Genomic DNA, 13629 nt, shown 5'->3' with positions numbered 1-13629 from the left:
TTTTTGCTAGCGTTGATTGCTTTGGTTGAGCTGTACTTTTTCTAATTCCCTGTACTATGAATTCTCCCAAGATTAATGAACTTGGACTTTATTTTGATTCATTTTGATCTATTCACAAATATTAATAGTCTCGTAAGTACAGGTATGCAGAATAGCAGGGTTCAATTCCCATGCTTGGTTTCATCAAAATCCATCTCTCGGGGATTTGTTAAATCTCTCATCAGATCCAAGATAATAACGCATGTAGAAGGAATGGACATGTTCATAATTACAATGAGGTTGAACATTTAAACAATGCACCACTCAGGGCGCTTTTGTGGCAACTCCCAACGGGGGAACTGCCCAATTGGACTAGTGTCGATCGTCGAGTCTTGCATAGAAGATGGCGTGGCGCATACTAAGTTAATGTGTCTTTGATGTGTCAGTCGAAGTGCGAGACTGATCTATGTGGGACGATTCACCGAGGTTGCGATAGGCTCTGTCTCTGGCAGCACCCTTATCCTTTCGGATAGTAAGGCAGTTGATACCGAGGAAAGTCGTGATGCGGTTGATGACGAGAACCGCCCAGTGCATGTAGATAACCAGGGCGAAGAAGAAGTACACCCAGAGATACAACAGTTCCAACCATGGGGCAATGACGGGGAAGCCGATTATGGGCAGGTTAATGAGGACCGCGCCACCGATGAGGGGAGCCTGCATAATAGTCCAGAGGGGGAAGGGCTGTCTCAGAAGATGGGCCAAAATGATCATGGTGGTCATGCGTCCGAAGACGAACGCAATAACCCAGCAGAACAAAACGAGGTGGTTCCCGGAAAGAATTGTCGAGTAAGGCGAGAACAACCAGGCAATGTTGGAGAAAGTGAAGACGATCATAGGCACCCACTCCTTAAGCAAGGGGGTGAACGGCAAGCCCTGCTTCTTGCGGGCCTCAGCTACATTCATAACACATCCGGGGAGATGTCCGAGGAGGAAGCCACCAAGGAGAATTGGAACCCAGAGGTCTTTGATGGAGTTGTTGCCGAAGATTTGGGGGAAGTTAAGGAAACCAACGATGGGCTGAGACCACATTCCAGGGCCCCAGATTCCGGAGGCAATCATAGTTGCACACGCGATGATCAGACCCTCAGTCGGGCCATTGAAATAGCCGAGGTAAAGAGTGTGGGTGTGGAAGGTCTCCCATGTCGAGAAATACATGGCCAGGCAAGGCACGAGCGCAGTCCAAGCACCAAGTTGCGAGGCTCCAAAGCCCATTGCGGCTGTCGACAGCAGACTGGCTAGGGTGCAGTTCAAAGAGTCGATACCATGACTGTACCTGATTAGTGATCCATCCATGGTTTTCAGAGAGCGGTACAAACTCAAAAAGTTCTCCGAGTCCACTGGACGTCCCGGTTCGGCGTGCCTGTTTACCATCCACATTGTCGAGGGTAGAATACCTAGTTCATGTGAGTTTGAATCCAATAGATGGAGGGATAGGCGGTCACTCACATCCACATGCCAAGAGCGAAGCTGTAGTAAATCCAAGCGGGGCCCTAAAATATCTGGTTAATTCGCCACTTCCGATAAAGCACCGAGTAAGGAACAGGAACAGGGATACTCACGGGTCCCACCATATCTGGCACAAAAATCTGAATGATAAAGATATTGGCCACGATCCACAGGAACCCAAGAAGGGTCACCATGTTGGGGGCCATCCACATCGGCACAATTTCGACGAAGGCATTCCACTGAGCAGAGGAGAAGTCAATTGTTTATTCTGAGGTAACGTAACTCCTGCAGGGGTTCAAGGTTGTCATACGTAGTGCTTCAAGATATACCGAGAAATGAACGACTTGTCAACACTCGAGTACTTGTAGGACTTAAGGGGTAGGAGGGCATCGTCGGAGAGGGAATCCTGGGTCTCTGTAGGGGTTGAATGTTCGAATTAGCAAAATACTCAGAATCAATATAGTGGTCATAGTCTTCATATCACCAACCTTGGACCATCTGATAGATTGCGTTCATTTTTGAAGATTAGGCCGTGTCACGCGCGGAGTTGTAGTATGGTCGGGGGGAGTAAACACCAACACCTCAGTTCATAGCGAGGTGCGCAAACAAGTGGATAAAATGGACAAATGCACAAATCAAATCATGCCTTTAAACACAAATGTCGACTCTCAAGAATCTCAAGAATACGTGGAGAAAAGGAGAAGCGGGAAATGTCCCAGATGGATTTTCAGGTCGAAATCACGTGCCCTGCTCCGCATCGGGAACGCGAACAAGGGAAGCTTGACTTGACCGAGATCTCACGGGATTTGCCAGTGCATTGTTCAGACTCAAGTTGCATTGCCGCATCTAAGTGTGCCCTCGAACTTATTGACTGCGCCTCACTTACGCCTTCGCCTGGCCTACGATCTACCTCAGCGCCCTGCGATACTCGACCACCATAAGCGCGTAATCGCCCATCTCGCATTTCACCGTCATCTGGAGCTCGAATCTGCCCGACGCGAACTGGTCTTGGATTTCTTTTCGCCCCCGACGCTACAATCACCTATCGAGTCTGGTTGGATATGACGGTGGATGGTCTTCACAGCGCTCCCCGCGCATCTCGTCACTGAGGAATCTTCAGATCTTCACGATGCCGGGTGTTCTCGAACCCCCCGTTGGTACCGCGGCACGCCCGTTGGATCTGGGATTCAGCGTAGGACATCAGAAAGTCGAACTTGAGATCGATCTCGCTTCTAAAAGCCTGAAAGGAAGGACCGAAATCACAATCCACCCTCGCCGCAGAGATCTAGGAACAATTTGGTTGAATTTTCGACAAGGCGAAGTCAAACAGCTGAGCGTTAACGGCAAGCCTGCAACAACAAAATACACCGATCATTACGAGTCGCTACAACTCTACGGCGTACACTATCACGAACGATTGACACCTAAGATCGATAGCCTCTTGCAAACTCCCCCAAGACCTACCTTACCCATCACGATTCCGAAGGGCGTCCGCATCGAGGAACTGGATCCATCTTCAGCCGAAGCACAAGATCAAATCGCACTACAATCTACTGTCGACAATGTCGATGGCCCTTCAAGTGCCAGGGCGCCAGAGGCAAACCTTCCGCGATTTACGGCTCTGACAGTAAACATCGAATTTGTTATTGATCATATTCGGGACGGCTTACAATTTGTCGGTGTCGAAAATGGAGATCGACGGTATCCTCATGCCTATACCACCAACTCACTCGAGTCTGGCATCGGCTGTCCCTTGTTTCCATGCGTGGATGATATATCCTCGCGATGTACCTGGGAAGTTTCCATAACATGTCCTAACTCTCTTGGTGATGTATTCGACCGCAAGAACCAAGATGCGCCCGGTGCGGCAACCCCATCCCGCTCCAAAGCGCCGACCCGCCAACTTTCTGCGGACGATGAGGGCCTTGATATGTCCGTGGTGTGCTCCGGCGATTTGACTGATGACATTGTGGACCCCAAAGACCACACCCGCAAAACGGTTTCGTTTGCCTCATATTCACCATTGGGGGCCTTGCAAATTGGGTTCGCTATTGGTCCATTTGAGTATGTCAACCTGGCCGATTTCCGCGAAAGTGACCAGGATGAACAACTTGGCCAAAATGCTATTCCTTTGCACGCATTCTGCCTCCCAGGTAGAGCCGACGAAGTCCAAAACAGCAGTTTTCCCATGGCCCAGGCGATCGACTTCTTCTCTTTGTCGTACGGGTCGTACCCATTCGGCAGTTACAAGATTTGTTTTGTCGATGACCTCCCAACGGATAGCCTTCCCACTGCGTGCATGTCGATCTGCAGCAGCCATCTACTCTTCCCAGCCGAGATGATCGACCCCATGTATGACTCTACTCGGGCTCAGGTGCACGGTCTGGCATGTCAGTGGACTGGAATCAACATCATTCCTGCTGAGCCTTCGGATACATGGGTCACAGTTGGTGTGGCATGGTACATTACAGATACGTTCATGAGAAAACTTTGCGGAAACAACGAATACCGTTTCAGACTGAAGCAGATGTCTGACCAAGTCTGCGACTTGGATTATGAACGCCCCTCGATATATGACATGGGTAACATTCTCAAGGTTGATCCCTCCGAATATCGCTTCGTTGCATTGAAGGCGCCTTTGGTCTTGTTCATTCTGGATCGCCGACTGACCAAAGCCAGTGGCAAGGCCACGATGTCTCGCATTATTTCTCGACTTTTCCTGAACTCTCGGATGGGTGATATACCCAATGGAGCTGTCACCTCGTCCCTGTTCCAGAAAACCTGTGAGCGACTGGGTCACGCAAAATTAGACGTCTTCTTCCAACAATGGGTATACGGCGCAGGATGTCCACGATTCCAGGCGACACAACGATTCAACAAGAAGAAGCTCGTGGTTGAAATGATGATCAGACAGGTCCAATCTGAACCCCAAGCCCCTCGCGATCTCGACAAGGATTCCTTCTTGCGTGACGTGAAGGAAGAGGTCCGGCACGTCTACGCGGGCGCAGTTCAGCCGGTCTTCACAGGGTCGATGACCCTTCGGATTCACGAGGCAGATGGAACTCCTTATGAACACATCGTTGAAATCAAGGAAGGGGTGACGAAGTTCGACATTCCATACAACACGAAGTACAAAAGGCTCAAACGCAACAAAAAGCAGCGAGAGAGAGCCGTCGCCTCGGGGGATCCTGAAGTCCAAGAAGAGGTTCTGCTCTACTGTCTGGGGGATGTCCTTCAGACAGAAGAAGAGACACAGGCTTGGCGTTTGGCTGACTGGACGAAAGAGGACGAGGAGCGAATGGGGCAGGAATCCTATGAGTGGATTCGAATGGATGCAGACTTTGAGTGGGTCTGCAAACTGTCTCTCGGTATGCCTGGGTACATGTATCTCTCCCAGCTTCAGCAAGATCGAGATGTTGTGGCCCAGCTCGAGGTGAGTTATATTTCTGTTTTCAACTAATGGAACCACGATGCTAACCTTCTCAGTCGTTACAATACATGACTGCTCAACGAGAGCACCCTCTAATTTCCACCATCTTTGTTCGCACTCTGATGGATAGTCGATACTTCCATGGCATACGTACCACGGCTGCACGTGCCTTAGTGAAGCATGCTAAGGATGAGATTGATTGGGTTGGACTGCATCATCTTGAGATGGCATTCCAGGAGCTTTTCTGTCTCCCAGGATCTCCCATGACTCGCTCAAATGACTTCTCCGACCGAGCGGCCTACATCCTACAACAAGTCATCCCTGACGCAATTTCGAAAGTCCGGGACAACAGTGGGAAAACTCCATTAAGGGTGAAGCGATTCCTTTTCGATAAACTCAAGTTCAATGACAACTCGAATAACGAGTACTCAGACAACTTCTATGTTGCGTCCTTGATGAGGTCCCTGTGCCATGCCATGCTCGGTAAGAGCGAGGCGCGTACTGATGAAGAGTTAGACCATTTCGATATGGAACGTGTTCTTGAGGCTCAGGCCGAGGAACAACTAGACAAGGATGCCATCGCCGAGTTTGACCGCTACCGACGAATGGACGAATGGTCAAGCTCTTTCCAGAACCTCTACTCCCGAGCCGCACTTCAATGCCAGGCGCAATTAATGCAAGCTAAGATGATGGACCTGGATTTGATGCGTTTCATCCCATATACGCGAGCAGGAACGTATGACCTTCTCCGCATGCAAGCATTCCAATGCTTGGTGGACCTGGATATTTCCCAGAGTCCGGAGCTTCTTCGTTGGCTCATGTTCACATTGTCGGCCGACTCTTCAGCCTGGATACGCCACCAATCTTTACGTTTGCTCGGTCAGACCCTAGCACATATTGCTTTTGGTCGTCCTCAACAAACCGAGGCCTTCCAAAATGATGGTTTAATCATTGAACAAGAATCATCCACACAAATCCGCCGAGACGATATCGCACGACGCCAGACTATTCCTGGCGCCATTGAAGCCCTCAAACGAGAGCTTGCTGGCGACGCATCGATGAAGGAATGCATGTGGGCAGCATGCAACTCACCGTGCATGGGCCTTTTGGAGCTTTCCGAGCTTACTGACCTTTGCCGTACGTTGTACGACCCAATCACCTCTAAGCTCGTGCGGATGAAACTTCCGCGATATTGGAGCGTCCAAAACCAGGGTCATGGCAAATTGCGTTTCTATCGATCTACCAAAGCCCGCATGGGTCCGTCTTCCAAGCGCAAGCGCGAGGATCAGGGCACGCACCCACCCTCATCAACTCGCATTACATTCAAACAGACCAAGACTGGCCTCGCTCCAGGAACGCCCACCCCTAATCATCTCCCCAAAATCCACATTCCCAGACCATCGCCTGCACAAAGCGGAACTCCCAAAGCCCCTGCCACATCTACACCCAAGCTGAAGCTCAAGTTTGGTGGTCGACCAACATGAATATCTAACGCTGTTCTTTCAAATATCACATGTATTTTAACCTTAACTCTTTTATTATTTCCGTCCGTGGCCATTGACTCAGGCAGGAGGATGGAACCAAAACATGCTCCCAGGCGCCATGTCGATTAGCTCTATGTTCTGATTGCAATACCAGCTAGCTGTGCCTTATGTTCGTTCCCCTGTAATTTCCAGTGCAGGTGTAGACATTCAAAAGTCATTGGGATAGCCATAGTAGTCTAAAACGCGCCCTGGCAAACAAGTAGAAAAAAAGTAGAACAGAAAAAAGGTTTTGATTGTTCCCATAAGAGAAACCGACCCAGAAACTCCCAGTAGCATTAGATCTTTTCCCAGCACTCGGTGCTCGAGTGGTGCCTATGTGCGTGCCCCTTCCATCAAAAGAAACGTCGTAGATTGTGCGTAGATGAGTGCCTTATTTATCGGTAATGCGCTCGAGTGCCTCGAGTATCACGACGGAGTTACCGCGGATGACCTGATAACGAGCATCTGTTAGCGGGGTTCTTAATATCCGTCGATAGGAATTCAACGCACGATCATGCCAATGGCGACTTTCTCTCCGCCTTGCTTCTCCTCGAATGCCTCATCTAGAACAATGTTCATGAAGACCTGCGCAAAAACATCGTTAGTTATTCCCCGCTTGATCGGTTCTGTCTTTGTCCCGCCTTTCACGGCGCGCCAGGGGGTACCCCGGCATCCCGAAAGACCAGACAATGGGGTGTGGACATACATCATAGCCTCGGAGAATACCAATGACTTTGCGGTTGCCGTTGAGTTGGCAGAAGACCCGCTTCTCCATGTACTGCGGAAAAGGCACGACGTCAGCTGAGATCTCGGGACCAAAAAGAGCGAACATAGTAGGGGCAGTACTAACCTTCTTCAATTCAGGCTGGGCTTGAGGCATATTGGGCGAGTCGGTTGGGTATCTTGGGGTTTGGCAAGATTCAAGTCACCGCAGTGGCTTTGGGAGTTTGGTGCAAGCTGCGTCGGAGAAACGATAATCCGGATATGAGATACGGCGATAAGAGCTGCTGTTCCCTCAAGCTCACACGTTCACGCCACCAACTTGCATCGCTTTGTTTTCGCCTTACTTGATTGCTGGGTAATTCCAAATATGAGCTCTAAATTTGCAAATCGCAGAAAGCCCCGCAAGGTCGGTAGGGATGACGAGGAGGATGCAGGCGCTGCGCCAGGTATGTGGGCTACGATTACTTTTTTTCTACCCTAGATATTCGCCTACCAAGGTCGCCGCTGACATGAAGATTTGCAGAGCCAGTCGTTAAACGCCCAGCTGCCTCTAGGCCGAAGCAAAAATCCAAATTGCAGTTATCATTTGGCGCCGAGACGTCAATGAACGATGGAGACGAAGACAGCGAAGTGGTCGTACCGAAACGCCACGGTCTAGGACGCAAGGCAATGGAAAGGAGCGCCGGTGTGCTTCCTTCGGTGTCCTCGGAGACCCTTTCTGCGCGATTCGGCCAGGACCCAGACCGGCCTACCTATAACCACGACTATTTGAAGGAACTTCGCGATTCCACACCCTCGACACCGAAGACAACAACCGACGACGAAACCAGCAAGGCTGTGGATGTTGCTGCGAAGTTTGGGGAGATTATGACTGTCCCGGGACAAGCACACATCCCCAGCGAAGCCGAGATTCGGGAGAAAAAAGCCCGACGAGCACGTCTGGCTATGGAACACGGTGCGGAGGACGAGTTCATTTCATTGGACGCTAACAATGCAGCCAACACCGATGACTGGGATGCGGTTGTGCGAGGGGAGAAACAAGTCGAAGAAGAGACAAGACTTGTACGGGACGATGAAGACTTTGCCGAAGGGTTCGAGGAGTTCTTCACGGAAGATGGCAAAATGGCGCTCGGGCGAAAGGCAGAGCGCGAAAAGAAGCGAAAGGACCGTGAAGCCATGCGTGACCTCATTGAGGATGCCGAGGGTATTTCCGATGAAGACGATTCTGACTTGGAGGAAAAGGCCGCCTATGAAGCCGCTCAGGTTCATGCGGCCATGGGTCATGGCAAGTCAGCCGGCATTGATCGTCCGAAGACTCCTCCCAAGGTTACATCCCTTCCACGATTGGCTAGTAGTTTTGAAAGATTGCGCACATCTCTGGCATCTATGGAAGTCTCGAAAACACAGATGATCAGCAGGATGGAGGATTTGAGGAAGGAGAAGGCAGATATCGCGATTCGTGAGGTGGAGATCCAGGCGATGATCAAAGAAGCTGGCGACAACTATGAGCGACTCAAGAAGGAAGCTGCTATTGTTTCGAACGGAAAGCTCGATTCCTCCAGTGGAGCTCTGGAAAAGTCCCGAGGATTGGAAAGCGTTGGTACTCCTGTGCATGTGCCAGTAAGAGGTTCCTCAATGTCGGATTCCTCGGATTCCAGCTTCGAGGATTCTTCATAGTGATCTCCTCCCTGTACCTGTACCTACCTGCCAGGCGGCCTGGATGCTCAACTTCATCTCGGTCATTACTAGATTCCCTTGCGTCGTCTTCGTGGAGTCTTCCTTGTTGCTTTTGATACCCAATGAACGAGTTCTGTATTATATTTCCATTTGCTTAACCTTAGCTTTTTGACCTCTTTTTTTACGCAGAGCTACACATTAGATTCCCTGACGACTCTCAAAATGCTAGTCAACACGCACTATCACAAAACGACCCATCTCTATTTGACAACCGAGTTGACACCTCACAGACTGACTCCAACGGATAATCCCAGTGTTGCAATCAACGGCTTAAGCTTTGATGCCATACAGGACCTTTATGTACCCTATCAAAATACTGGCGCCCATTAGAGGGCCTCTAGTGATGCTAAGCCTATCGAAAGTGCTGCAACCTTGGAACAGGATTCCCACGCCATAATGGACTCTGCGGTATACCAACATTCGAACATCCCTAGCGGCTGGGCAGCTCCAAAAGCGACCTTTTACACCTTGAGCAAGGCTGGTTCGACTCGTCTGGCCAGCATTAAGCTCGTTGGGCACTCATGCGACCTGACCGTTATATGTGTCTTGCCGCTCTAAGCACAATCAAGACTATTATCAAACAGCGGTCTGCAAAACACGATGACTTTGCTACAGCCCATAGCCATATTATGGCTCCGGTCGCTCCTTTTGACCGCGTACACCTGAGTTTCAACTAATGCCAAACCCCTCACGGTGAGCGAACATCACGCCTTGTTTAATCATTCTCCAACCAGTCAGATCCTTGCACAAGTTGTCTGGTGCCTTCATTCTGAAGTTGAGATGCGGAGAGCTATAGGGGGTTCTTGCATTGGAACCGGATGCTACACCACCCACTTTCATGCCCGCGTGGACCCTATGCTGGTTATTATGGAGAAATGGTCAATACTGTCACTTGAATTGTCAACAAGACGGTGCGGCTGGCCGGGTGGACCGTCTGCCCGTCTGTCCGTTTGCCTAATAGTTCCTCATATTATGTTTTAGCAATGTCTTGCTTTACATACGCGTCTTTCTCGAAGAAGCTAACCTCCCTTTCCAACGGTATTTACCTACATGTATGTACATAGTAAGAGAGGTTTTGAGTGTTATATCATACATCCCGGATACACTAACTACATGGTTTTTGTTTATTACATGCCCTAGTCTTTCTTCTGGCAGTTGCTAACTCCTAAGGCATCTCTCTTTAAACTATAACAAAGCTTCGGGAAAGTTTCTGGGTTTCCACAGCACTACCCTTTCCTTAGGACGGGTTCGCGGAACGCTTGGGGGCAACACGCATCGTACTCATATATCACTGTATTGGTCATGCTTCATATCTTGAATGAGGCAACAGGCGTCGTGAAGTTTAATGAATTCTAAAGGATCCTACAATACTATAAATCCCGATAAATCAGTTTACGATTACAAAATATGTCCCCGAACAAAGCTTCTACTTAACCTGTGACCCCGGGTGAACTCCATAATATCAATCGGACTGACTTAGGTTATTGGTACCAGTACTCAGACCACGTCGGTGTTTAGGTTATGCACGTATTGGATGAATTTGATGGCGTTGGACTCATTCTCTAGAAGCGTTGGGGCATTATAAAAGTATATTCCTAGTAATTTCAAGGTTACTAGTGAGATGGTCCCGACGGCTTCTCCTCCCATCAAGTTAAGACCCTAGAGCAAATCCCGATGCATGAGATGATGCTCTGTCGCCTTATAATTTGCTATTTGCTTACGGCTGAATATGCCTCCTATGTCTGTTTAATCTGATCTGGTTACTAGGGAGCAAGGATAGGGGAGAAGAAAGGAGTCAAATCTCTACTATCAAACATGGAGCTACTTCCGTAGCTCGATGAAGCCTGGCAAACAAGGTATCCAAGGGCCTGTCCCAACACAAACAGAGGAAGCGGAAATGAGACTTTGCAAGAACACGCTAAGAGGAACAGGGACTTTGGGAGAAGTGAATGTTCTTTTCATATGTGGATATATATTTTGCATCCCGCCTTAAATATCCACTTTCTAGCTTAGGAACACATTCGATAGTAAACCCCAAAGTATGGTAAAAGCACTACAATATTTGTACTGTTATATATCCTGCACCATCTTTAGAACCCGCGGCGAGGGGTGCCTTTGTATGTCTCTCGTGTTCTGGTTTAAGAGAGGTCGCAGATTATCGCAGATTATCGCAGATACTCACAGCTCTACACCCATTTTGAGGATCCTAGAGAACTGAACTCGCAGAAAGCGGAGCATTATTCCTATGTATTTGCACACTAACTTGATGGACGATTCCCCGGCCACTTGCTGCTTTAGCCTGGAGATCATATGAAAGTGATAATTTTGCATCCACCAGCTTCCGAATATATATCAACCTAGTTGGATGTCTATATTTCGCTACCATCTGTTGTATATCCTTCTTTCAATCTCTACTTATTATTGAGAATCCAAAAGTTTTTAGTTTGCCCCTCGGTTCACATTATACTCTCTGTTGACCTAACATCTCATCACCTTTGGGCATTTCCCAATTGTCTACTCTATCATCCGCACTGTTTCATGACCTCCCCGACGCTATTGTACAATTTGACTACGAGAATACGGACTAGTCATTCCGTAGTTTACCTACAATCGAACTTCATTAAAACTACTCCTTATTGACCGACTCTTTAACTGGTTGTTATCCTGGGACGACGCAGCTGGCCGACGGAAGCAGGAACGCGACGGGGAGTTCAAACGTCTGGCGTACCGGGGATGGCCGTTACTGACTCCTTCTATACGGCATGTCCTACCAAAAAATGGTATCATTAAGAGTTCTACGGGGGCGCTTGATCCAGTAGATAGACATCGTGTTCTTCCATTTCCTCAATATTTGTGAGACATTCCCCCCTACTTTGCGCTCTCTTGAGTGGGGATGCGTATATAAAGTGTGCTACTTATCAAATTCAATATTAAAACAACCATTTACTTAATTGAGACCAGGAAATCAATAACCTAGTTCATCGGTCAAGTCCCGATCCCTGAGTAACATCTCCCCGACACCCCATGGAAGACTAGACAAGATATCACCATCACCGGCTGTAGAGACCATAATTGAAAATTCCGACTCTGAAAATGCCGCATATTTCCCGAAACCTTCGGTGGGAGGTAGAATTTGTGAAACAAAAACCAACATTGTGTCACAATGTCTCCTTTTAACTGGGAGTTGTTAGCGCACTAACCACTAACCGCGACAATGCATAGCTACATGCCAGCAAGCCATGGTCTGGAATGTGGTAGGCTGGATGTTCCTCCCACCTCTGAATTGTGTCTTATGTCTCATCTAGAAACCCAGATTCCTGGTCTGCGACAAGTAGAGTCTCTGTTAGGAAGGAGCCGAGTCCCTATACGTGAATGAGGAAGAATCCTTCAGCTTCTGTCTCAACCTCCAAACTACTGCAGGCTTTTCGTTTCTGTTTTTAGCCAAACAGCCGATGCCCTTCATTTTATTGATCTACTTGGCATATTTTAGAGCTAAAAAATCCCAGATAAACTACACTAAAGCAGGCACTAAAGTACCTACCCACAACCCCGGTATCCGGGATCCCCGAGCCCTAATTCAACCAATCAATAACCAACAGACAGCCAACGGATAACAGGCTGCCGAGAGACTCCTTTCAAATTAGACAACACCAAACTCTTTTTGCTTTTTTTTTTGGATTCTTTCCTTTTGCTTCTCCGCTGATCATCCCTAGATCCACTGTTCGTATCAACACAACGCATCCAACCTGTCTGTTCCCACCCCACCCCTTCCCCAGATTTGTTTCGGATTTATCTAGGCCTTAATACTGCCTGACAGATACATAGTACACATCACCAGGTAATAATATCCTAAAAATAACATACAATAACAAGACCAATTATGATCTGCATATGCGAAATGAAGCATAGCGATCAATCGAGCACCTGGAACCTGGAAAAGGTAAATCCCAAACCCACTAGGGCGGCATCTCCACAGACATGTAACACCAACACAACATTGCTTCAAAGAAACGAAATTTACTCGGAGCTTTCCCACAGGATCGGGAGCTGAGGTTCTCCACTCCTAGCTAGGGGGCCGGACGGAATCTTTGCGCGTTCGTGCTGCTGCAGGCTCGTTTCTGATCTTTCCGGTTTCAACGTCACCTAGGCCATCCCAGCGGTCGTTAAAGAAGCTTCTTCTAAATATGCCTGTTTTTAGGGCCGTGGGGATCTGGGGAAAAGGGGCTCGGAGGGTTTTCTGTTAAATTCACGATGTTTATTTATTTCTCTCAGCAGTTGTGGACGTTAGTGACTTGTTGTGTTTTGATGATTGAATTTACTCAAATATAATCCTACACTATTCCAAGAATAGTCCAACGGAAATAGAAATCATCCTGACAAGGATCTTGTCGGTCTTCATCCTTGAATCTCATAGGGCCTTTCATGAACTCATGTTGGCAAAACGAACTGCTGTGTTGGACGCTAGAGCCTCAAAAGACTAGATAGGTCACGTCTGTCGACACAACCTTCTCCAGCCAGCCTCCAACCAGGAAATTGCTTCTACCGGTATCCTATTTACATTGCTTTTTCTCAAGCAGGTTGGATTGGCTCCATTGGTCTGATTGGCCCGGATCCCACTTAGCTTTCCCCATAAGCTCTCTGTGGCTACCCGCTCAGGATGGAACATTCCAAGACTGCCCGAGCCACCGCCAAGTCATGGATCTCTAGAGAGTTTACCGATCAGGTAGACCT

At 48.5% G+C, this 13629-nt stretch overlaps 4 protein-coding genes across 4 annotated transcripts; 2 read left to right on the top strand and 2 right to left on the bottom strand.

Moving 5' to 3' along the window:
• Window positions 1–241: 241 nt before the first annotated feature.
• On the bottom strand, window positions 242–2156 carry N7455_008725 (uncharacterized protein). Its single transcript, XM_040957890.2, has 6 exons — window positions 1974–2156; window positions 1796–1899; window positions 1599–1724; window positions 1486–1529; window positions 1356–1433; window positions 242–1306 (listed from the first exon to the last, which is right to left on the bottom strand). Exons 1-6 carry the CDS (start codon window positions 1999–2001, stop codon window positions 403–405), a joined length of 1284 nt encoding a protein of 427 aa, XP_040811610.1. The 5' UTR covers window positions 2002–2156; the 3' UTR covers window positions 242–402.
• A 458-nt stretch (window positions 2157–2614) lies between these two features.
• Window positions 2615–6399, top strand: N7455_008724 (transcription initiation factor TFIID subunit TAF2; the record flags this gene model as incomplete). The annotated part of the gene is made up of 2 exons (XM_040957880.2): window positions 2615–4918; window positions 4972–6399. The coding sequence occupies 2 exons, from the start codon at window positions 2615–2617 to the stop codon at window positions 6397–6399; spliced, it is 3732 nt and encodes a 1243-aa protein (XP_040811597.2).
• Window positions 6400–6829: 430 nt separating this feature from the next.
• Window positions 6830–7318, bottom strand: N7455_008723 (putative small nuclear ribonucleoprotein SmG; the record flags this gene model as incomplete). The annotated part of the gene is made up of 4 exons (XM_040957861.2): window positions 6830–6889; window positions 6949–7023; window positions 7145–7216; window positions 7289–7318. 4 exons carry the CDS (start codon window positions 7316–7318, stop codon window positions 6830–6832), a joined length of 237 nt encoding a protein of 78 aa, XP_040811591.2.
• Window positions 7319–7470: 152 nt separating this feature from the next.
• Window positions 7471–8863, top strand: N7455_008722 (uncharacterized protein). The gene is made up of 2 exons (XM_065605951.1): window positions 7471–7607; window positions 7685–8863. Exons 1-2 carry the CDS (start codon window positions 7529–7531, stop codon window positions 8836–8838), a joined length of 1233 nt encoding a protein of 410 aa, XP_065460900.1. The 5' UTR covers window positions 7471–7528; the 3' UTR covers window positions 8839–8863.
• Window positions 8864–13629: the final 4766 nt, after the last annotated feature.

The sequence above is a fragment of the Penicillium solitum genome, assembly GCF_028829755.1.
Source record: "Penicillium solitum strain IBT 25940 chromosome Unknown utg000005l_segment0_segment0, whole genome shotgun sequence".
NCBI classification, from domain to species: Eukaryota; Fungi; Ascomycota; class Eurotiomycetes; order Eurotiales; family Aspergillaceae; genus Penicillium; species Penicillium solitum.
Note: the sequence above shows the minus strand (reverse complement) of the source record. Positions and strands in the feature narration are given on the sequence as shown.